General features: G+C 39.2%; 1 protein-coding gene across 1 annotated transcript in view; it reads left to right on the forward strand.

The window, feature by feature from the left end:
• The window catches only part of LOC126174839 (polyadenylate-binding protein 2), a 115,773-nt gene extending 95,175 nt beyond the window's left edge, over positions 1-20,598 (forward strand). Inside the window, exons 6-7 of the mRNA XM_049921222.1 lie at positions 11,876-12,003; positions 17,821-20,598. Coding sequence (XP_049777179.1) covers positions 11,876-12,003; positions 17,821-17,860 — 168 coding nt within the window. The 3' untranslated portion in view covers positions 17,861-20,598. The remainder of the gene's footprint in view (positions 1-11,875; positions 12,004-17,820) is intronic.
• The last annotated feature ends 5,892 nt before the right edge of the window (positions 20,599-26,490 follow it).

The raw sequence follows: 26,490 nt of genomic DNA on the forward strand, positions 1-26,490 counted from the left end.
GTGGGATCCTTACCAGGTGGGATTGACGGAGGACATCGAAAGGGTGCAAAAAAGGGCAGCTCGTTTTGTATTATCACTTAATAGGGGAGAGATTGTGGCAGATATGATACGCGAGTTGGGATGGAAGTCATTAAAGCAAAGACGTTTATCGTTGCGGCGAGATCCATTTATGAAATTTCAGTCACCAATTTTCTCTTCCGAATGCGAAAATATTTTGTTGAGCCCAACCTACATAGGTAGGAATGATCATCAAAATAAAATAAGAGAAATCGGAGCTCGAACAGAAAGGTTTGGGTGTTCGTTTTTCCCGCGCGCTGTTCGGGAGTGGAATGGTAGAGAGATAGTATGATTGTGGTTCGATGAACCCTCTGCCAAGCCCTTAAATGTGAATTGCAGAGTAATCATGTAGATGTAGAACTTTTTGTTATGGAATGGTTGACAGTTGTCGAAGTGGAGGTATTGGTAGTAGTTATTAGGCTTGATATGGGCGGAGGTACTGATGTAGTCATATTTGAGGTGGAGGTCAACATTGAGGAAGGTGGAATGTGCTCCAGGCTGTCATTGAACAGACGGGCACTGTTAAGCAGAGAGATGGGTGAAGGAGGAAGAAATGGATAGTGAGACGGAAGAGGAGGAGGTGGACAGAGAGAGAGGGGTGAGAAAGATAGGCGGGTAGAAGGGAGGACGAGATGTGTTCAGTATATGTGACATACATGGCCCAAATCTGCATTTGCAGCTGCACACTGGTGATCTCCACTGAACTGTGTTATGTCAACCTTAATGAGTAAGATGAATAGGACGATGGAAAAGCTTCACAATTGCTGAGGTTGCAATTTACATGACTGCAAGTTTTCACAACAAAACATTTATTCGAAGTAGGTTGTTGAAGCTTTATTTGCTGTTGCATATTGGTGAATGCCCCTAAGCTCTATAGTACGCTGTGGCGACTTGTGCAAATTTTACGAGAATGCTTCAATTTAGTGGCTTACAGTCTTCTGACTTAGTGTAATAATAATAACAAAGTTTGATATATTAATTTTGTGCGTAAAAATTGAACTGTTTAAATATATTTAAATTTTATAATTAATTGTTTAACATAGTTAGGAGTAAAAAGAAAGGAATCGGTGGGAATCAAACTTGGGCCACCAATTTGCAAGTCTGCATTTAGCTGCTGCACCATTGCGAGCACAACCGCTCAAAAATAACTTACACTCTGTGCGTAAATCTGTAGAGGGTTTTACATTTTCCTACACTCGACATGAGCAACACATTCCAGGAATTTGAAACTGCCGTCTACCTCCTCCTACTCATGTGTTGGAGCCAAATCAGCAAGTCCCATCCAATGCCCTCATGCTAGATTTCCATTTGGAGAAAATCTGCCTAACTCTTTAAATCTCATTTTTTCCAACAGAGGTCTACTGGAAAAATGCCTTTCAGCAGATCATCTACAAGAAACTTTCATACTAAACGAAGATGGGATTTTGCTATGTGAAATTTATTGATTCACTGATAGTTTGTTTGTAGGCCATTCTCAAGTGGTGGTATGGTTCAGCAGTAGAAAACTGTGCCTTGGATATTGAAAGCCAATGTCATTAAATTTGTTTTTTTTCTATTAATTTTGGTCCATAAATACTAACTTTTCAGTTTGCCTGTTTTACATTTGTGAAGGTATTATTATTCATTTTGGTGCACAAATGCTGTCTTGTTGGTTTGACTCCATTGTTAACTAAAACAAATTATAATACCTTCATACATGTCAAACAGTCAAACTAACAAGACAGTATTTATGACCAAAATGAATCGGGGAAAAAAACTATTAAAAAATAAAATTAATTCAACAAAAGTTGAAAATGCCACCTTCATTTAATAAATTCATTGCTGTGGTACACAGTGTGAGAAAAACTTTCAGGCTAAATTTGCGTGTAACTCATTTAGTGTTTTATTTTATTTTATTTTATTTTTTTATTTTACTGTCTATAGCCATTTGGCTTACAGGGTAGAAATCATAACTAAATTAAATATATTAATTTTACATAAATAGATAGAACTGTTTAAATACATGTAAATTTTTGAATAATTGTGTGTCATGAGGGATAAAATAAAATGGAAAAAAATTATATTCTGGTAGAGGTGGGAATCATACGCTGGTAGCGTCGGGAATCAAACCAGATCCAATGGATTCCCAGTGAGTAAGCCTGACTACTTGCCCACAGAACCAGTACAGCAGCTGCTTCTCGAAAATGCCTCATACTCTATGCTTGCACAGTAAATTACACATAATTTCAAAGAAAAATATTGATATGGTGCTGTGAGCAACATAGCATTCAGAGTGACACCACATGAGAGCATGCACAGCTGAAAACAATTGCGTCCCTTCTCTAAGTCAAGTGTAGCACAGCTGACCATCTTTTTGGCACCCAATGTTGATTTCTAGTTACCACGGAGAGAGTGCTACAAAACATGTTTTCGTCCATTTCATTTGCATACCACCCTACATCTGAAGAGAAATGATGTAATTTTAGTGCGATTTCCGTCTCACATTCAAATAGAAATGGCATAATTTTAGTTGATATTTACCGTGTGCTGTAGCATGTTGGCCCATGATAACAGGCTGCCACTGATAATGTGTGATCTCTTTCGTAGGTATTTAAATTCATTGTCGCTTCCTAAGAACTGCATTATGCAGTACACAGCTGTAATGGGATATATTTTATTAGAGGCGATCGATTTCGGTGTGTGGTCAGATCATCATAGGGACTAAAAACCATTTCAGCCATGCATTTATGTAATTGGGATAACAGTTGAACAGATGTATATTTTTCCATCACTGACATCAGCTGTAGATATGTAACATTGTCCATTTGTTGATAAAAAATTCTATGAGGTTAAATGGACATATTTTTATGTATACACATCAAATATCAGTGACAAACAGTGTACTACTGATAATTATTCCAATTACGCAAACGCATAGCAGAGACAGTTTTTAGACCCGATGATGGTCTGATCCTAGACTGAAATCGATCGTCTTTAATAAAATGTATCATTACAGCCGCATATTGCATAATGCAGTTCTTAACATTCATTAAAGCTGTGCAGCACCACCTCCATAAAAATTTCATTGTTGATTGTGACATAAACTAAAAACAGACCTTAAACCTAAAAATACAAGTAAATCTCACTATGTTCTTTTCATAATTAATCTTCCCATTTAATTTTAGTACATTATTGTACAAAAACATCAGAAACATCAGATAAATAGACATTAAATTCCACTGGGCAACAAAAATCCAAGCAATTATTTCTGAATTGGCAACAAATAAATCTGTCTCACGAATGTTCCACAAGGTCAGCTGAAGCTGGAGATCAATTTTTCCCAAATAAATTGATTGCAGATGTTATCTGACAACAAAGGTATGTCAGCTAATATAGTAATATATAGCTGAATATTGTATTCAAACAGGTGATCAGTATATGCCTCTAAGGTTGTAAAGGGGAATATGAAAGGTATCTCTCACTTACATCTGTACTGTTTTCAAATATTAAAACTTTTATTAGTGTCTGAATTTTATTTATATTTAGTATGTAGTTAATGATTTTAAAACTAAATATATGACTCCCTTGTTACATTTAAAATATTACATTATAATTCTGTTATTTTATTATTAATTTCTAACTTTTCTTTGTGGAAATCACTGACATGATTTCTGGTTGGTAGCTTTTAATCATATTTTCAAGTCATTGCCCTGAGTCTCTAAATTACTTTTAATTTAATACTAGTGATCTGTAATTTATTATGTTCAGTGATGTTCCCTTTTCTCTGTTGATCACAAGAACAAGCAGATAACAGACACAGTACTTTATTGCATCTAGGATACTTGTACTGTAAGACACTTGCCACAGTGGCTCAACCACTAGGCCAATAAACATAGGCCGAATGTCATCATATGACAGAGAGAGAGGCTGGCTGGTTGTGACTCTGTAAACTGTCGGCTGCGTGCACATCAGAATGGCGGCCTCTGCCACTGCTAGTGCCCTCTGACTTCTGTGCTGCATCTTACAACTGCACACCCAAATCGTGTGTGTGGAATCTATGCAGGGTCACTACACCTGTTTGCCCTTGGGGGATGCAGCACCAGTGTTTCATTGGGCAAGTTGTCAATAGCTGTGATATGGTGATGGCACCCACATCCGTAGAAACCTTGGAGGTGAGAGGAGAGAAACTCCCACCAGCGGCGACCTTAGAATACTGGAAAATGTGGTGGTTCGAGGAGTGCTCAGGTGTCCCCCTGTCAGTGCATGATACAACAGGACCAGCAATGGGCAGTCCAAGGTGGGATCCATTGCAACATCTAGCAGCAGTGTTGAAAGTGGAGGCGACTCCGCCACAAGCTAATGCCACGTGAGAGACATCGAACTTGTGAGGGGTGTGTCCACCAGCTGGAGGGGCACTGGAGCTGCCGCTGGAGGCTGTGAAGTCAAATTCTCATTGAGCGGAGGTACTGGTGCAGATAAAAGATGAGGCTGGAACACTGGTGGGTAGTTGGCACCCAGGGAGCCGCACACTGGCGTAGGTGGTGATGCGAATGGGATAGGGATTGAGTGCCCATTCGGACTCTGAGCTAATTTTGATGGTGCCAGACGTCTTGGTCTCCAGGCTGTAGGTGTGGATACGGTGACCATTCTGATGTGCAATGATAGCCAGTAATTAGCAAAGGTGCTGATCAAAACCAAGCACCCAGACTGCTGTCCCTGGCGAGAACCATGGCGCAGCGAAACACAATGGTGGGCAAGAATCCGGAGGAGGAGGAGGTGAAGCAGGGTCTACAGCTAGTGCTGTGGAGAAACTTGACAGGGCCACGGGAACCAGTAGGAGTTGTCCGTTAGGCTGTTAGAAAAAACTGTAATCTCTCGTCGATGGGAAAGTCCTGCAAATATTTTTTTCATTTGGTTCTTTAAGGTGTGAACCATGTGCTCGACCTCCCAGTTAGATTGAGTGTGAAAGGTAGAGGAATGAACTTGGTGAATGCTGGACTGCACACAGAAATCATGAAATGCTTGGGACAGGGACTGGGAACCATTGTCAGAAGTGAGAGTAGCTTTGGAGCCGCCTTTTGACTAATGCATTGGGGACACAACGCAACGAAATGGTCAATGCTAGGCCGATACACGATTGTGAGCCAAGACTTAGGTGCAGGTAACATCCCACTGGCCCTGTTTAACAGCTGTAATACCTCCCACCTCCAACTCCGAGGAGGGGGGAGTTGAAGCAAAACAGAAATAGTGAACAGTCCACAAACAAGAAGTGCAATGAAGAGCAGCCTGAAACAGCAATGGTGTTGCAGGTAAGTTGTTATACCGCATTCAAAACTCCCTTATGCCATTTATTTAGTTATTTTTCACACCATTGGGAATATATAGACAGGAGCGCGCGTACACACACACACACACACACACACACACACACACACACACACAGTGTCAGTACACTGTCCAGTACACAGGAAAAAGACTTTTGATAAGGAGGTGAAGATAGATACATCTTGAGCCTGTTGTCGTAAATTTACTATCAATGGTTTGGACACAGAATTGGATAGTAATGACAACAGTATTATGATGTTTTAAAGACTTGTGATTTAAGAAATTTTTGTCAACATATCAATCGCATACATAGTATGTAGAACTTCTTAGTCTTTATTGATTAGGAATTTGTATCCTATGAAGGATGCAGACTATAATGTTCAGTGTATGGCCCAAAGAGAAACTAAGCGTTTCCTATCCTGTTGTATGCTTCAATAAATCACAAAATGCAACCAAATAAATCCATCAAAAACTCCAATATTTTGGCACGTAAACCTCTGTTACTTTCAGGGTACAGATTGGAAAATGCCTTAAAATAACAGGGAAGGTTACCTGTCGAGATATCGGTGGTTTTTGATGTTTTCACTCAGCAATACCTCGAGTTTTTCGCAGATGATGTTAGATGTTTGTTCAATGAATAATAAATGCGGTCTCTCACTGTAATGTTGTACAACTTTGTATACACTCATCATGACCATTGACAGTGAAAAATGGCAACATACTACTACATGATAGTCTTTTACGTTAGTCTTTTCTACCCGTAATTCTTTTTTTTCCCCCATGTAATTCACATTTAACAACAGTCAAATACACCCATTATGCACAATTTTAAAACGCTCTGTGGGGTAGCACCAGTTGTCAATCAAATATAATTTCAGTTTGTATTTGCGGTTAATTTTGTTATATATTACATTTTTACTTATAATACAGTCCAAATCAAATAAATAATTATTGCAATATGTGTCAGTGCCCTTTCGTTAGATAATTGTTATTCGGAGAAAAATTGCACTTGTCTCCACAAATCTGCATCAGCTGTTCTTGCCTTTAGACATCATGTGGGCTGTAGCTGTGGTACCAGAAATCAAACTTTTTCATGTAGTAATTTTTTTAAAAAATCAAGTGGCAAGTGTTTTGGCCGGAATGCCTCTCTTAGCACTGGCACCAGTGTTTTGTGAGCAGTACAGCTATAAAGAAAGTTGCCCTCTGCACAGAATGCAAAGAGCACATTTGTAACAGTGAAAGCGTTAAACAGGATGAGAAAAAAGGTTTTAAAAGTGAAATTATGTTTTTTGAACAATTTTTTTTCATAATTTATGGCTGCAAGTTCAAATGACACTGGACAGTCTGTACATATCCATCGTATAATTAACTCGGTGATTGAATTTTGCCTGAAATTGGTTTTATACCAGATGTTTACAAAGAGTTAGTTTTAAGTGGTTATACAAACATAACTTGTAAGTTACATAAGGGAAAAAAAACTATTAGCAGCAGTTGTCATATTTCTTATGCTCTGACAGCAGCTCATGCAGGGTCTATACCGACATGACATCATAGCTGTATAAAACATTTTGTGTACACAATTGAAGTACAGTAAAATTATTAGTAATTACTACACAACATCAACCGATAGTATCCTAGTATTTTGGAAAGTGAACACTTTCGTAACAACAAAAGTTCTGATCAACGTTGTCATGAAGATGCTAGAATTTTTCTGTAACGTGGTTTTTTCTTAACGTATGGTTTGGAAAGTCACAGGCTACAGTGACAAATTGGCCAATTGTAAATGTAAAAGGGGTTGTGTAGTTCTGCATTAAATTCCTCAAGCATTCTTGATATGTGTTTATAGCCCAACATTTTTTATGTTTGTTTCACGTGGAAATGCCATTATAAAGGGAAGAACAACTCATATAAAATTAACTTGGAAGAGGTCAAGTCACATTGCACTTACATGACAATATGAGAATAAGTGTGGTAATTGAAAGTCTGTGGTGGATGAATACCGTATTTACTCGAATCTAAGATGCACTCGAATCTAAGCCGCACCTGAAAAATGAGACTCGAAATAAAGGGAAAAAAAATTCCCGAATCTAAGCCGCACCTGAAATTTGAGATTCGAAATTCAAGGGGAGAGAAAAGTTTTAGGCCGCACCTCCAAATCGAAACAAAGTTGGTCCATTGTAATATGAGACACAATTTAGGTCGAATGAAAGACGATACAGTTACAGTAGTTTGGTTCGAGTCGTAAGCTTAGCAGTTAAGCTTTACCAGGTAGCCATTGCTATGCGTCAGGCGCTTCGTCCGTATTTATCGGGCACTCTTCCTTTTTCACGTGCTTCGTCTGGTTTGAATCGACTGCTTATTTTGCTTTGATCTGATAAGTGCCATTTTCTTTGTTATAGGTGTTTACGTCGCTCTAAGCTGAAAATGCATTACTGTACTGCGTTGTGCATTGTTTGTCGCATTCTGATAGTGCGTGTTTACGACCTGTCGCCGCTCGTGGCATGGCTTGCTTTTGTGCACGCTACCGCCGCTTACAATTAAAAAAAAAAAAAAAAAAAAAAAGAGGAATCGTCACATTAGCGAAACAATGGCAAGAGACTGCTATTTGTTGTTACTTACACTGCTGCTTTCTTTGATAATGATCAACAAGAACCAAATAATAGACTGCGTATGATAGAACATGTTCTGAACGAGAGTTAGGCGAAAATTTTTCTCCATTTGAAAATCTTTGCGGCCGCTTCTTTAGTACACCAAATTCTGCACAGAAATTAGTCATCTAAGATTTAAAAATCTAGTCAGTTGCCGTGCTTTATTTCTGACTGTATCACTATTAGGCATAAGAATAATATGAATATAAACATGACACGATACGTATATTCTTCCGCGTTTGCTGTTGTCTCACTCTAGTTTCGTAGTTTATTAGGCAGACAGGATTTAAATGAGATAGCAGCAAACACGAAAGAATACATGGCAAAATGTTTATATTCGTATTATTCTTATGGTGAAGAGAATACTGCATGTGATTCACATTACATCAGGTTCCTATTAACAACCATCACTTCTCACAGATAGGAAAAAATTCAGAATGTAGAGTTGGCCATATTGACAAACATCCCTAACAGTCTTGCCAGTCGGATTTTCGTAGTACATTGAAATTCTGCTACATTCGAAGATGAACAATACGGAATTTGTATTTACTCCGTTGGATAATGTATGATAATGCAGTGGTTGAAACTTGGGGCGGAGAAAAAAAAGCTCGTCTTCCACCTTTTTTTTAAATTTATTTACTGATGCAGAGGTTTTGGTGCCAGTATTTATCTCTGTAAAGGTTGCTGTGCCATCTGCTATGCCTGTGTAGCGCTACATATATTCGACGGCAGAAGTTAGTTGTGGCGGCACCTACCAACATTTTTCAGAACTTCCGCTTGCTTTGCACTTGATTCTAAGCTGCAGGTTTTGGATTACAAAAACCGGAAAAGTGCGGCTTAGATTCGAGTAAATACGGTAAGTGTGTGATAATAAGAAAAATGAAGTTAGGGGTGGGGGCTAGCAGAGGTTTGAGGCTAGGAGGGTTTTGGTGTTGGAGGATTTATTTCAAGGACATCTCCATACAGGTAATTCAAAAAAGCTGGTTGGAGGGTCGGGGGGGGGGGGGGGGGGAGACATTGGGGGAGGGAGGGGGGGTGCAGATGGCACAGGTTATGAAGAAACCATTGGAGTAAAGCATGTTGTGCTCAACACTATGCTCTGCCATTGTGCTCTTAAGTCACAGCGTGGCAGGGCTATTTATTCATGTGGACATGTGGTTGCTGTTTTCACTATGACAGTGCTTCTGGTAGAATAGGATAAACCTGTGGCAGAACAGAATAGGATGTATCCTTGGTGGGTGTATTGGACACGTATTGCATGTGGGTCTTCCACAGGGCTATGACTCATGTGACAGTGGTTTGTTGGTGTAGTTGTGTTTAAATATGGACTAGGATATTATTTAGATTGGATGATGTCTAGAATACATTCTTGGGAGGAGTGGGAATGGTTATGGATAGTATGGTCCTCATTTCGGGGTGTGATTGTGAAAAGATTGAAACCCCTAGCAAAGGATTTGGTTGTTTTGTCAGTCTGGGATGATGGGCGGTGAATGGGTGCCCCTTTATGGGTGCTCCTTTGCAGCTGGTTCCTGGGGGTGGTCAGAGAATATGTTTACCACTATCTGCAGAAGCAAGCAACCACTTAAAAAGATACAGCAAAAATGTGGTTATGAAAAAGCCAACTGTCGTGCTCTCCCTTGAACGCCATTAGAGACAAGCTGTTCTCACACTGAATAGTAACTACGGTGATAACATCATTCAGTTAGCAGTCTTATGAAAAGGAGGGATGGCTACACACCATGAAGATGACACATTGAGCTGTAGACAGGCACAATGAAAAAGACTGTTACACATTGAGCTTTTTGGCAAAAGTCTCCTTCAGGAAGGAAAAAGTACACACATTCACCCAAGTTAGACACCTCACACACACATTATCACTATCTCCAGCCAGAATGCGACTGTTCCTGTCGAATGGGACAGGGTAGGGGGAGTGATAGCAGGTTATGGGTGAGAGGAGAGAAGTCAGCTTTGCCTGCTAGTGTGGAGGAACTAGATGATGACAGGATAAGACTGCCAGTCAAAGCATAGGGAAGCTGTGGGGGGATGGGGATCACAAAAGGAGAGGAGCAGGGAAGAGGAAAAGAGCAGTGGGTGCCTTGGCAGAGAAGAGCATATGCTGAGGGTGATGGAACATGAATTGGGAGTAGGTGACAGGACAGAGGAGGTGGAAACTGTTGGGTGGAGGGTTTGGAGACAGTAGGTTACTGTCCCAGACTGACAAAACAACCATATCGTTTGCTAGGGGTTTCAGTTTTTCCACAAACACATCCCGAAATTAGGACCATACTATCCAGAGAGGCAGAGATAATTTTGGAAGCGGAGAATGTGGGCTGAAGATAACTCCCATCTGCGCAGTTCATAAAAACTGGTGGTTTAGGGGAGGAACCAGATGGCCCAAATTGCAAAGCAACCATTTAAATCAGCTGCACATTGCACCACAGGGTGATCTACTACTCTTGGCTCCTGTTTGACATTGGCTGTTCATCCTGATGGAGAAACTGTTGGTAGTCATACCATTAGAAAAAGCGGTGCAGTGATTGCAGTGGAGCTGGTGTATGACGTGGCTGCTTTCACAGGTAGCCCAGCCTCTGACTGGATAGTATAAGCTTGTAACAAGACTGGAATAGGAAGTGCTGGGTGGATGGACTGGACTAGTCTTGCACCTGGACTTCAACAAGCATATGATCCCTGTGGCAAGGGGTTGGGATTGGGAGTGGCATAGGGATGGTCTAGGATGTCATGGCGGTTGGGTAGGTGACAAAACCCTGCTTTAGGATGGGTGGGAAGGATCTTTGTGTAGGATGTTCCATTCAGTAGTCACTGCCCCCTGTCCTATCACCTCCTCCCAGTTTATGTCCCCTCATCCTCATTGTGCACTGCCATCTGCCAATGTATTCATCAGTCTTTCCCCCTCTCTGCTCCTCTCCTTTTCTGCTCCCCATTCCCCCAGCGTCCTCCCTTCCACACAGCCTCCCAATGCTGTGTCTGGCAGCCTTGTCCTGCCGTCTATTTCCTGCACCCTCTTACCAGGCAGTGCTGACTTCTTCCCTCCTCCCTACTCACTCATACCCTGCTATCCCTCACTCTCCTCATCCCACTGTGGATTGCCGCTACCATTAAACATGACACATTTGCACTATGGCTGGAAGCTTGCCTGCTTGTGTGAAAGTGTGTGAGCCTTTTCCTTTCTGAAGGCTTTGGCCAAAAGCTCAATATGTAACAGTCTTTTTGTTCTGCCAACTCAACCATTACAGTGAGTAACAATCTGTTTAATAATGTTGTTGATATTCCAGCCTGTACTTTACATTGTTCAAGTAGGTGGTCCTAATCACTATTTCACAAGATTGGTCAAAGGCTTCCAGATCTTCATTTTTTTTCGTAGCATATCTTAAAGGCTGAATTGATGTACCAGTTTTGCTGTAGCAACTTTGATCGGATGTTGTATTCAGTGTTTATCATTAAATGAGACATTCTGCACTATATCAAATAGGTTACATTACCATTTGTTTCATGCCGTTTCATTTGAGCTAAGATACTGAATGATTAAATTGGAAAGAAAGGAGGAAAAAAAAGCGCACACTCTCTCTCTCTCTCTCTCTCTCTCTCTCTCTCTCTCTCTCTCTCTCCAATATTTGCCGCTCTTGAGTGCTGCAGTAGTCGCCTAAGGTGCTGCATCATTCTTTTGTGTATGACCTTCTATAATTTGTCAGATTTTTATAAAGTCTAGTCTTGTTGATGCACATTATTGCTGTGAACTGTAAAAAGAATCACTTGAAATACATGCTGTTACATTTGCTGTTATAATTTATTTGCATAGTTTTGTTCTTTGATTCAGAAATATTGTGCTATTCTCTTTACTATTTCAGGTAATGCCAAAGAGAACAAATCGCCCTGGTTTAAGTATGACAAATCGTCCTCCTCGAGGCAGAGGGTACCGAGGAAGCAGAGGTAGAGGGTCATCTTATTATGGCTACAGACCAACTAGGAGACCAAGGTTAGTGCCTATAGGTTTTATTTTAGGACTTTATTTTCCTCTGTAGCTTAATTTTGTGAATTGTATAATATAGTGTGTTAATTGTTCAACTTCTGTTGGTCCCTGTTACATACACCAAGGTTAGTGCCTATAGGTTTTATTTTAGGACTGTATTTTCCTCTGTAGCTTAATTTTGTGAATTGTATAATATAGTGTGTTATTTGTTCAACTTCTATTGGTCACTGTTACATATTCTCTCTATTTAAATGTAGAAGTGAAAAATACACTATTAGTGAGAATAATAATTTATACTGTTTGTGAACGTTATGCAAATATGATAAAGTCAAATTAATTTCCATTACACATATTTCTGAGGATAGATGACAGGGTAAAAACATATATTCACTGATGATCGCTTTTAAAATCACGTTTCTTTTTGCAAACGCAGATGGCTTTTTGCAGTCCAGGTGTAAACTGTATTCTGAAATCTACATGTGATTACTCTGCAGTTCACAATTAATTGCCTGCAAGAGGGTTTATTGAACTACCTTCAAGCTATTTCTCTGCCATTCCATCCTCAAACTGTGCGTGGGAAAAGTGATCATTTAAATCTTTGTGTGTGGGCTCTAGTTTCTGCTACAATGATCATTTCACCGTACGTAAGTGGGCGTCAACAAAATTTTTTCACACTCTTGAGGAGAAAGTTGGGGATCGCAATTTCATGAGAAGATCCTGCCGCAGTGAAAAACATGTTTGTTTCAACGATTGCCAGCCCAATTTGCTAATCATATCCACGGCACACTTTCCCCTATTTTGCGATAGTACAAAATGAGTTGCCCTTCTTAGGACTTTCTCAGTATCCTCTGTCAATCCCAATTGTTGCTGATTCCACATTGTAATGCAATACTCCAGAAGAGATTGGGCAAGTGTAGTGTAAGCGGTCTCTTTCGTATCCCTGCTGTATTTTCTTAGTGTTCTGCCAATAAATGGCAGTATTTGGTTTGCTCTCCCCACAGCATTATGTACATGATTGTTCTAATTTAAGTTATTTGTAGTTGTAATCCCTAAATGTTTAGTTGAATTGACAGCCTTCAGATTTGTTGAATTTATCATGTAACCAAAAGTTAGTATCAGGAATGAAATTTTCACTCTGCAGTGGAGTGTACGCTGATATGAAACTTCCTGGCAGATTAAAACTGTGTGCCGGACCGAGACTCGAACCTTTGCCTTTCGCGGGCAAGTGCTCTACAGACTGAGCTACCCAAGCACGACTCACGCCCTGTCCTCACAGCTTTAATTCCGCCAGTACCTCATCTCCTACCTTCCAAACTTCACAGAAGCTCTCCTGCAAGGTATATGGCCCTAAGACATTGGATCACAGAGGGAAAGCAGTACACGGAAGTATGAAACTGCTATACACAAGTCAGAAGCACGAAGCTCAGGCCCATGTTGTGAATAAGCTGCTCAGGCATCCATCAGACATGGAGTAGAGGTTGCAAAATTTTCCTTGAGGAAAAGGGGAGTACAAGAGCTGGAAGTAATGAGATGCCTATAAATATTGTGCAAAGGTGTGATAGATGTATAAGGGCAATGAAAAAACTTTCCATTAAGAACCATACAGGCCAGAATCAGCATGTCAATCAGGCAAAATAACAGTGAGCGTTGAGGCAATAATGCCATCAATGCACCAGGTTGAAGATACATGTTCAGTAAAACACTGTGTTCTGTTGTGTGAAGTAGCCCATACTGCCCACTGTGCATCCTCGTCCAACAAGAATCGTTCATCCATCAAGGCCGTTTTTAAGGACTAAAGGCATGATAATCACACTGGGAGAGATCCCGACTATAGGGTGGGGGCTCAAGTGCCTTGAGGTTAGCAATAACGTGTCACATGCCTGTATAAGTAATAATTTCGTCAAAGAAGACTTCAGTCTTCGTGCAGCTGCTCGTGCAACAGTATTGCTCACACAGAACATTCCCTGTTACAGGAGATACAGATGATGTTCCCATAGCACTGTGTACAAGGCTATCGATTTGGAGACTACTATAGCTAATGCAGTTGGTGGCCAAATTATGTTGTAGGGTTCCTCTGTGTTTTGTGAATGTGTAGTGAATTTCACCTTTACCAAAAATGATGCTGCACTGGGTGGTAATGGTTGGTTAACTAATGCAGTAGTATGTTATAATAGTAACAAGGTTCAAAAAGTTCCAGGGCTTGAGACATTTAGTAGTAGGAATGTAATTGCTCATCATACCTTTCACATTGGAGAAGTATATAACAGAGCTGGTGAACTTCTGCATTAAGACATTCACAATATTGGGACGTGCATTGTTATGAAGTAACGGCACCCTTTGTTGTGGACCATTCCACAATGATGGTTTTTGACAGACATGCTACCACACACACATTCTTCATTCTCTGAGGGATGTCTAATAGTGTGCATCCTCAGGCAGCCAAGAAAAGAATTACAACACACAAATTTATAACATCATCATAGTTAAAGTTTCTGCAATTACTGCATGCATGTCAGAAAGACTCGAATGCCACACTAATCTCTTGCCTACATGTAAGTCCTTATATACCTGCAGCAGAGCTGCGGTACTTGCATATATGCTGCAGCAATGCACTCAAAGAGAAAACTTTTGATTGCCCTTTGTATAATTATCATTAAGCTCAAATACTTACAACACTGTTTACTGAAGGAAATAAATGAGTCAACAACACTGACTTAAAATACAGTCCAAATACAGTCCCAGAAACCGTTTCTCCTTTTTGGAAATATTAATGCACATATCATGATATTCAGCTACCTTGTGCCTCTGAGGAGAAACTGTTCAGCACTCTGTTTTCTACACATGGTACCTGGGCCATATTTAGGATTTTTAGATGCCTACACTGAATCTATGGTGCAGGGATAATTTTGTAGTATCTAACTTGCAGAAATAGCATTTCAGAACATTTTTGAAATTAAAACATTGTATTAAATTGTATAAAAGTTAGCTATACAGTTGTGTGACTTAATGAACTGACGAGATTAAAAAATGAAAGAAACTGATGTCTTCAGGGTATTAAACAAGATTTTGTGACATCACTATGAACAACAATAATTTTTGAGTAAACCAGAAAATAAGATTCATGCCCATGCAAAAATCATTATTTGGGTTTAAAAAAATGATTTATTGTAACTTTTATCAGTTGGTAGCAGTATAATTTTGACCAGAAAATTTTTATAAAAATAACGTATTTGTTTACTTGACCTTTGACTTACTCTTTAAAAAGCTCACAGAGGTTGCATGAGCTCAGTGTTTAATCATGAGTCAGTAACCTACATGTATGTAAATACTCTGTGAGCCACTGTGCAGTGTGTGGCAGAGTATACCTTGTGCTACTATTAGTCATCTAAAAAAAAATCTTTTATTGATACATTGTATACATCATTGTACCTTTACATTCTTTGCAGATGAAAGACAAGATTGTTTCTACCTTCCTTTGAGCCATGTAGCTTTTCAATCTCTTGATTCATATAATCACTAAGATAATTCTTGTCAGTGAACATCAGCTTACTTTCGTTCCAACGATGATTAACTTCTTGCTGGCACATTTGTTTTGACTTGTCTGCATGCTTTATGTATGCATTGTAAAAGTTAGGATACAAATTTGCTTTCAATACAGTAACATCGGCTTCATAATCTTTGCTGAATATCACAACTTGCTCACTTGCTGCCACATAGTGATTTCACCCAGTGTGACAGGGACCTGCCCAAACGAAATCTCATGCTTGTGTAGCACTGGTTTCGAATCGTGGTAACCAGAGCATGCAAATGTGTAAGCATTCAGTTGAGAGGTGTCCTAAAGATCGATGTGCACTTTAATATTGTCTATGCTCAGGGTTAATTTATAAAACAAAATGTTATCTGTTATAACAGCATATATATTCTCTGAATTAAAAAGTTGACTTGAGGTTAGCATTACTCCCCTCCCGCATTTTGAGCTCATGTAATTAATGGACATCCCCTTGCCTCCACACTCCGAAATGTTCAATAGGTATCAGACAGATATTACACTTGTTTTGAAGAGAACCTGATGCCATTGATCCAGGTTCCATTCCAGGTTTATCTTTCCCACATTCTTCATGTATTATGGTGCTGAGCAACATACTGTTGATTGTAATAGATGCCTAGAGGCCAAATTAATTGTGTGGATACGATTGTGTACTGTTTGCATCAATGCAGTCCTCCCAATTACCTCCAGAAACCCAGTTTACAGTTCTGTTAACATTAATCTCTGTGTCCTGCAAATGAAAATTTGCTAGTAGCAGTCATTAGATGCTGCTGTTGACCACGGGTGACCACTATGAGGCAGATCTTCAATGTTGGCACAGTGTTACTTCGTCCGGGTGATCTGGATACTTCCCACTAACACCAACCTGTCAGAACTCCGGAGATGGGAACTTGCCCTTCAGTATATCCTCTCTTCTCGTTATCCGCCAGGCCTCAACCTCCGCAAATTTCACACGTGTGTGTGTGTGTGTGTGTGTGTGTGTGTGTGTGTGTGTGTGTGTGTGTGAGTGTGAGAGGGGGGGGGGGGGGGAGTTGTGTGTTAGATTGAAAATACTTGCTCTACTTGCTCACTACTCTTCTGAACATATTAGTTTACTAAAAATATAGCCACCCGTGTAAGGTCGACAGATATGTGGAATGTTTCCTTCTACTATAACCATATATATATATAATAGAGGGAAACATTCCACGTGGGAAAAATATATTTAAAAAGAAAGATGATGAGACTTACCAAACAAAAGCGCTGGCAGGTCGATAGACACACAAACATACACACAAAATTCTAGCTTTCGCAACCAACGGTTGCCTCGTCAGGAAAGAGGGAAGGAGAAGGAAAGACAAAAGGATGTGGGTTTTAAGGGAGAGGGTAAGGAGTCATTCCAGTCCCAGGAGCGGAAAGACTTACCTTAGGGGGAAAAAAGGACACACACACATCCATCCGCATATACACAGACACAAGCAGCAATGTCTGCTTGTGTCTGTGTATATGCGGATGGATATGTGTGTGTGTGCGAGTGTATACCTGTCCTTTTTTCCCCCTAAGGTAAGTCTTTCCGCTCCCGGGATTGGAATGACTCCTTACCCTCTCCCTTAAAACCCAAATCCTTTTGTCTTTCCCTCTCCTTCCCTCTTTCCTGACGAGGCAACCGTTGGTTGCGAAAGCTAGAATTTTGTGTGTATGTTTGTGTTTGTTTGTGTGTCTATTGATCTGCCAGCGCTTTTGTTTGGTAAGTTTCATCATCTTTTTTTTAGATATATATATATATATATATATATATATATATATATATATATATATATATATATATATAATAGAGGGAAACATTCCACGTGGGAAAAATATATTTAAAAAGAAAGATGATGAGACTTACCCAACAAAAGCGCTGGCAGGTCGATAGACACACAAATAAACACAAACATACACACAAAACTCTAGCTTTCGCAACCAACGGTTGCCTCGTCAGGAATATATATATACACACAAAGATGATGAGACTTACTTTTAGATATGTTTTTAGATATATTTTTCCCCACATGGAATGTTTCCCTCTATTATATATATGCAATCGTGAGGATGGTGCAAAACTGTTTTGAGCAGTGTAGTTGGTAGCAGGCAGGTTGTATCTACTCCAATTTTGCAAGGCTTTCATGTAGTTCTGATTGGATTTCTCTTGTTGTTGTTGTTGTTGTTGTTGTGGTCTTCAGTCCTGAGACTGGTTTGATGCAGCTCTCCATTTGTAAAAGAACTATATTGATTTCCTCTCATTTTTCCTACAGGGGCTACCGTGGAAGATCAGCATACTATATGCCTTACTAAGCTGAAAATTGAAGACAACGATGCCATCTGAGTGCAGATTCGCTCATTTTATATAAATTCTTGGGACATCCATTTTGATGGATACTCTGTTGAAATACTGTATGTATGTATGTATGTATCAGCCCATCCCCTCCCTCCCAAGGAAATGAAATCACTTCTTTATTTTGTACTTTAGTGGCTACTGTTTGCATGTGTTTAACAGAAAGTTTTTAAGACATTATTTTGCTTTGTTTAAAGTTTGCATAGAGAGGTGTGCGTGCGTGCGTGCGTGCGTGCGTGTGTGTGTGTGTGTGTGTGTGTGTGTGTGCGTGCGTGCGTGCGTGCGTGTGCGTGTGTGCATGTGTGCACAAGTGCCTGAGGCTCAGTGTATGAGCAATTTTGATATGGAGGGTTACTTAATTATGCCCCCTGCTGACATTCGTGAGATGTACTTGCTCTTTTTAACAAGGAATTTATAAACTTCATGTTTATGAGAGGTTCTCATTTGCTAGTTGTGTGCGAGATTAATTGAATATATTTGTTTGTGACTAAGTACTGAATTCACTTATATCTTAACATTACACTACTTGCACACAAAAGAATTGTACAAACCAAATTTTTCACTAGAACATACGTCTTTCATTACCATAGTGTTAGTCACGCTAGTGGTGATACAAAACTTGTAAGAAGAAATATGAATGTTCCCCAATAACTTTTGATTATATTAAGATCTTAATGAGAATATTGTCTAGTTATGTATTGAGTTTGGTGACTTAACTCTTTGGAAGCACTCATGAGTGAAAACAGTGTGACTCTCCGCCTGTAAGGGAGGCACAATTTTTTTACTGCTATGACAAGATTAGTTAATTTTTACTTATGCATTATGTAACCACTTTTTAACTGAGGAAGCATCAGTGTGGAATATTTGACATGGGTAATACTTTGAAGAAATTCATTCTGTACATAAATCTCACAGAATATCTGAACATAATGTAAAAAAAGTCTGCTTTGATTGTTTCTTGTTTCTATGTCTTACATATTCTTTTATGTTTTACACTTCAGTCTGCTAATAAATTATTTATTTGTAGATCACAAAACTAATTTTTAAAGTTTTGTAGAATGAAAAATTAGTATGATGTACAATAAGCAAAAGAAATGTAAATTGAGTAAAAGCAGTTTAAAAACATTTCATGATCAAGAAAAAAATTGTGTTGTACGCTTTACTATGAATTATGTGTACAAAAAAGTGCTATATAATTTGTATTAGCTTCATTGTTAGGACCTACAGCTTCTTTCTTTTTCCCCTTCTGATAACATGTAGTGTGGTTCAGTATAAATTCGGTACTTGCCAAAGGGTTGTTTCACAAATGAAAACTGAAATGTCTGGATGAAATTTGATATTAACATCTTTTTCTGCTGGGTATACAAATATATATTAAATCAAAGATTCATTACATTGACAGCAACTCATACTGCCTATTATTATTGGGTTCACATTTAATCTTGTTTGGAAATGAAGGACACAAATTTCTCTATAAATATCCTATGAATATAACACATTATTGAAAGTGGTTAAGAGTTGCAGTATACATACCAGTTCCATTATGCTTATTTCAGAGAGAATTGTCCAACATGAGACAGTATCTGTTTTACTTTGTTCCAAAAGAAATGTTTTGACAGAGTAAAAAGTTTCTTTCTTTGTTTCTCTCTTAGAGATGCTAGTAGTAACAGAACTAGTTACATCTCAAAATTTTTACAGTTGTTTGTTTCTTTGAGCCCGATTGCCATTATGTACTATCATAACAAAAGCACTAGATTGTTATGTACTTTTATTTATTTTTTTTTTTTATTTTTGAAAACTTAGGTCTGTTGACAGGAAATATATTTTCACTTATTTTGTCTTTAAGAGGAGGAATTACTTTTTATGGCATTAACAGTATAGAAAATAATTATTTTCATGATCTCTCTCACATGTTATTTACAGTTTTCTTGAGTATCGAGTGCTAAGTTAGTTTGGAAATGTTTGCATTTCTTGCCAATTGCAATGTGTATGTGTATATGTAAAGGTTCACCAGTTAATATGGATAAAATCATTTAACGTTTTGTAGACAATACCAAACATTGGGCATTTAAGTTCCAAAGCAGTACATACATTATTATTCATACATTGTTGTCTATCTTCAAAAGATTGTAAGATCTCTTTGTGCTGTTAAATACAGTTACTGCCCATATTTCCATTCTGTTGTTGGCATTGAGGAACTAAGTAATCAAAAGTTAGTTATGTAATTTTGTAGTGTAATGTTCAGATATGTGAGTGGAGCAGTACATGAAATAACCTGTTTGGTACATTTTTGGAATAAGTTTAGAAAATGAGATTGGATGTAGAACAAGGCTCAGCCTCTTTAATATTTATCATTACTTCTGTTGTAGCTTGTGTTCATCATTGAAATGTGGTTGATCTACACCCTAATCCAGAGAGCAGACTGTGAATAAGTGTGTGCGTGTGCGCGTGCATGCATGGTGTGGTCGCATAGGCATATAATGGGTGTGTGTCCGTGTGTGGTCGTCTTATTGTTTTCCAGGAACGAGGAGAAGGACATGGAGAAGAAGAAGAAGAAGAATACTTTTTATTGAGAGAAGGACAAATAGTGGCTGCCGTGCAGAAAAAAATAGAATATAGTCGTGGGACTTTTTCTAAAAATGTAAATTGAACTGGTGTAAGTTTAAAGTATCTTAATAAAGTCTCCATTAATAAATAACTTTGTATTGTTCAGCCTAGGTTTCTGACTGTGTTATACAAAAAACTTTTATAAAATGATTTATGGTTTCAAGATGATATTTTAGATGACAAATTTTGTGCTGTGTTGTTATTTCTGTTGTGGTAAGTGTGCTGTGCCATTTCCATAAGATGATGATGTTTCCATACACGAGAATATACTCTCCTGTGTATGAGTTGACAAATCATTATTTCTATTGTTTTCTGCTCAACATTTAAGAGTTGAGTAGTAAGTTATTGTGTAATGGTATTAATAATGTAATAGAAAAAAAAGGAAAAGAACCAATTATTTAAGTGAGTATTGTTTAGGGCTACCTGTGTTATCAGTGAGTTACTAGAGAGAAAATAGTGACTATTGGTTGAACTATTGGTATAAGTTAGTATAAGGTAAAGTGGGTGGGGGGAATTGTACAAAGCTAATCAATCTTCATTTTGGATTTTAGGGCATAAAGTTTAAAAGGCCAAAACAAAATTTACACATCAAATGAAATTCCTTTGCTCCTTATGAGGTATATGCTGTATTTCTTATTTGGGACAAGTTAAAACCCTGTGCCGATGTGTGACTCAATCCAACACATTTACTTGCTGTGAGCCACATGAACATGTTTGTAACTCCTCACCATTACTTCCAAATTATGTCTGTGAATATATGCTAAGAACTTCTCAGCCTGGCACAAGCAGTGTGTTCATACCAATGTGCTTCACAACAGCAGTAGTTAAATGCCAGCTCTACTGTGAAATAATTTGTTTCCATAGCTATTTAGTCATTGTATTGTGTGTGCTTTGTTCAAATGTGTAAACTGCAATACCATACTGATATAAAATTCTTCATTTTGGGCAATCAACAGAAATTCGTTCTAACCTGTTGAAGGCTTATGAATCTACGTCTTCGTGTTCAACAATTAAGATATTGGTGGTTTATTTCAGATGTGCTATACATACCACGAAGATAATCCTTGCAAAGGAAAGCCCTTAATTCATGATATTAGTAGGTATGCTGATATGTCACACTATCATTTCTGCCTCTTTCCACATCTAAATAAATTATTATTAAAAAGAATGGTGGATGTCTTACGGCAGTTATGATCTTCCCACTGAGAAAACTGTCAGACCAAGTAATGTTCATCTAGCCTGGACCCGTCCCATCACTGTAGAATCTATACAGAGTTGTAAAGAAATGTGCAAGTCAGTGCCAAGTTAAAGCAAGTTCTTGAGGTGTGTCCGAGTGGTTTAGCCAGAAGAGTACTACAAAAATGGACTTCTTGTATCCTAACTTAAATTCCATTCTGACACTGTACTCGTAGTCACAAATAATCAAATATTAATAGAGATGGTAAAGGCAAATGTTACGATAGAAAATATTGCAAGTAATGTTAACTTCAGTTCAGTTAAGATGTCCGGCCCATTTAAATATTTTAATTTACTGGTAATGTTTAGTTGTTAACACAGAACTGTCTCTCCATTCCGCAGTGTCAGAAATTCACAACTCCTTTAAATATGGTCTGTGAATCTTTTTTGTATTCCAGGGCTGCAGAAATATATGGTATCCTATGAGGTCATTTGAAGGTTTGAACGACAAACAGAAACTTTGTATATAGTTTGTTTTTTATTATTCAGTGCAAAATAAAAAAAAATTGTTTCGCATCAATGTGGCCATTGTAAGTGTTGTAACCAAACTTTATATCAGAACCCCCCCTTTTGCCATTGCAGTGTGTCAATCACAAAGTTATTTTAATAGAAAAGTAGCTTCTTTTGTTATGGTGACTTTTGACAACATTCTTATAGTGTCAACTAAGTCCTATGTTAGAATTACAAAGTTTTTAATGAATCAAACTATCAATTGATTTATTTCAAATGACAGTGAAGGCTACTTTTGTGAATGATTTTATGGATCAAAGTAGAATTCAAGAACACTCCGAATTGCTGATCCTGTCTGCATGCAATGCATCTTTATAATAACTATATTGACAGAAGCAGGTTGACGTGATATAAGGACTGAAAACATTCAAAAACAAAGGTCACTAAAAAATAAAAATTAAACCATGTACATACACTGCCTAACAAAATACGCAAAGCACACTGAAGACAGTCAGATGTCAGTGTAACTTAGTACACTTTATCAGCAGGTATGTAGATGATTAAAGAATTCTCTGTGGCAGGTAGAACAGCTACCAGACTATATCACTGTTGTTACTGGTCCTAGCAGGGTATATGATGGATGTGAACAGTGTCAGGTGTTGAATAGTCACTGTGAAGGCCACAGAGATGAAGCATCTTTCTGTGAGACAGCATTATCATCAGATGACAGTGTTTGAAAGAGGCCTCATTGTGGGTCTCCATTTGGCCGGTTGGTCAAATCGTGCAGCATCCAGATATGTGGGGCATTCGGATGTAACAGTGGCCTGATGTTGGACTGCTGGGTACAACTGGCACAGGCATAGTCATAGTCATTGTCAAGGTTCCTGTCGACCACGTCTGTTCACCACAAGGTAAGATCACCATTACTGCGCACCAAGCACTTTGTAATCCCTTCATATCTGCAATCCAAGAATAAATAATGGGTTCCCTACAACGTTATGTTTGTGACAATAGTAATTGAGTTATATTGCTCGATAAAACTTTGTCTTAAGGGATGGTTGTTTGACTCCAGTTAATTGTCACTTTAAATAAAATAATGAAGTTCATTGTTGTACTAATCAGATTTAAAATAACATTAGGTTCACTAATCAGATTTAAAATAACATTAGGTTAATAGGAGGTATGGCAAATTGAAATAATACACTGGTACCATAACAACAGTGTTAAAAAGTTTATTGTCCTTAATATCACACAAAATTTCATAAACTATTGAAGTAGTCAGTGTAATTAAGCGAATTGTAATTTAGTTCAAAACCTAATATAATGGTTAGTTAACACACTATATAAGTAAAACAGTGGGAAAACACAATTGCTACTCACAGCTAAAATTAATTGAAGTAAAATTCCACACCAACACAAATAGATGGTAATCTGATACACAACGCATTAATCTTAAGAGCCATTCAGTGACGAAAATAATCAAGGCCCTCCACTGGTGAACTGAGTTAAAAAATAATTCCTTGCAAGTGATTCAATCAGCGTCACTCACAAATTGCAAATTCTGCTGAACAGTTGCCAAAAATAGAACAGGAGTACTAACCACTGCAAAATATCTCGAGTCCCCACTGAACTGATGGAAAAAATTTCAAAGTGACACGACTAACAATGAAAATTTCTCAGTGAAAGTGTTTTGCCGGATCATTGCTTGGATTTTGATAGGTGTTGCTTCCACCAAACCATGCCAAACAGTAAAACAGAGAAAGGTTGCTGCTGCCGCCCTTTTAAGCTCGTGGAATGCCCCTCTACAGAAAATCCATGCCTGTGTCACTTAATGACTTTGCGCTATCACCAGCCTCTTTTACAACTTTTTATATACAAATGCAATTAAAAATCCAAATGTCTCATTAGATGCCTAATAAAAAAAAGTCCAAACAGAATTCATATATTAAATTCTATATGCAGAAGGGTACCGAACTAATTTTAAACATTTGCAGATTGTATCAGCAGTAGTAAAAATGCTTAATGCTCTTACCATTACTAATAACAGAACAGACAAGTATGGGACCTTCATCTTACAGAAATTTGCTTGATGTTTTGACTGCTGTAATCAAAATTAACATAGCTCAAATTAGTTTTGAACTATGAGCAAAACTATCTCCATATCAACAGAATTCTCTTTACTTCCTCCTAACTTGACACACAGTGCTTTCCTGTAACTAATAGTTTGTGCTGCATAAACTTGAACAATGTAAATCTACAGTTTGTGCTCGCTACTGGGCAGATCTAATGTCATATTCCTGGGGGCTTCTAAATTTTTACAGGAGCGTGTGAGGACCTGGCCACACCCACAGACATTCGTCAGAGGCACACTCACCTTACCCCTGTGCCACAGCGCAAGCTAACCAAACCATTACAGCAGTTGTGATATAGTTTGACTCAGGAGAACTAACAATGGCCTTGTCCATCCTTCCAAACTGTGTGTGTGTGTGTGTGTGTGTGTGTGTGTGTGTGTGTGTGTGTGTGAGAGAGAGAGAGAGAGAGAGAGAGAGAGAGAGAGAGAGAGAGAGAGATAGAGATATTGAATTTAAGTCCCCTGTCGCAGTTTGTCTGTATGGTCAGGCTACTCTCTGGAAATATTGTAGGGATTTCGATACAGTTTTCACTAATACAAACACAGATTCAAGATGGTTTACGTGTATACTTTATTGATATTTTGTACAAATTGGCTGATGTAAAATTAACTGAAGTCCCCTGCTGCTACGAAAATGATTCATCTAGCGGTGAATAGCAGAATTTGGAATCACGTGAGGTTGCTAGATGTCAGCACAGGGCCTGAGAGACCTACCTCTACCGGCAGGCCAGTGACCTTTCACTACTGAGAGACTACTGCGATCTACCGCCGGCTTCCTAAACCAACCACAGCGGTGATATTAATTCTGATAACAGTACTGGAGACAGTAATGACGAGCTTGAGTGTTTTATACGAAGTGATGCAGCTTGTAAACAGAGATTTTATTGAGCTTTCTAAACCACTTGCAATGTTGAGCCGATATGAACAGATTTTTTTTTTATTTTAGAGGTAATGTTTCAGGGGAGTGAAGGGAAATGTGGGAAAAGATCGCTTAGAAAATGTAGCTTCTGTCATACTGGTGCTGGACTCTGGCAATGAGATACGTTGTGCCAAACTCCATTTCAGTTCAGGAGACCATGCTGTGCTGGTGTTGCAGTCAGGTGAAGAGCAAGTTGCTGTTGCTCACTACGAAGTGGTGTTGCAGTTGGTCAGACCAAACAACATTTTAGCTCCGGAGTTGCGCTTGAACAGCGGAGGTGTGCGCAGCACTGCTGCAGTGCGCTACCTGTGCTGAACTAGAAGAAAAGCTGCAAAACCATTCTCAGACTGTGGCGTGACGCTGAGCAAATTGTCATTCATCGTTATTACGACACAGCAAAGTTGTCGTGCCACAGAATTCGCAGAAATGGGCAGAAGAAGAAGAAGGCAGACAGAGAGAAGCCTTAGACACCGCAACCTACTGGGAATGGGGAATGGAGAGTAGCGCAGGGGACCGGCCATCGGCGGTAGCACAGCAGGTGCTGCAAGTGCAGGAGATGCATGCCACACTGGCGGCTACAGCGAGGAGGCAATTGCGGCCTTCAAAGCTGCCATGGACACAGGTACGGCAACTTTTAAAGCCACACTGACTGTAGAGATGAAGGAGGCATGCAGCCAACTGTGGCAATTGCACTTGAAGATGGCTCACGACATCCGTGTGGACGCCACAGATGAAGAAAAGAGAACTGTTGCCGCTCCCCTTACGGAGCAGTTGGTGGAAGGACACATCAGACACACCGAAGAAGACGGGAGGCGCCACAACAACACTGAAGCCCGTCACTTCCGAGCAGCTCCACTTTGGCGAGTGGGCTACCACAGCAGTCAGAACGCTCAGGGGTATGGGCTATGTTGTCGCTACATGGGGGAGACACAGCCCTCACTGAGCCTGTCAGCACCAACGAGTGAGGAGTAGTGCCGCTATGCGACTACTCGTCTCCGTGCGCTTGGCTTTGACACTCGTCCACCAGACACCGATGGGCGACCTGGGCCTTCCCCTGCACCAAGTTACCACCGACGCAGCGCAGCAGGGGGCTCTCACAACCTGAACTGCAGCACAGTGTGCAGCAGCACCGTCACAGACTGATGTCTTATGATGAACATATGGCTTGACATGGTATCTGTTTGCATGATACCCCACTGCTAACTCAACTCATCCTTGCATGACGTATTGCAGTCGGCAAGATTCCG

This window comes from Schistocerca cancellata, chromosome 3 (genome assembly GCF_023864275.1).
Source record: "Schistocerca cancellata isolate TAMUIC-IGC-003103 chromosome 3, iqSchCanc2.1, whole genome shotgun sequence".
NCBI lineage: Eukaryota > Metazoa > Arthropoda > Insecta > Orthoptera > Acrididae > Schistocerca > Schistocerca cancellata.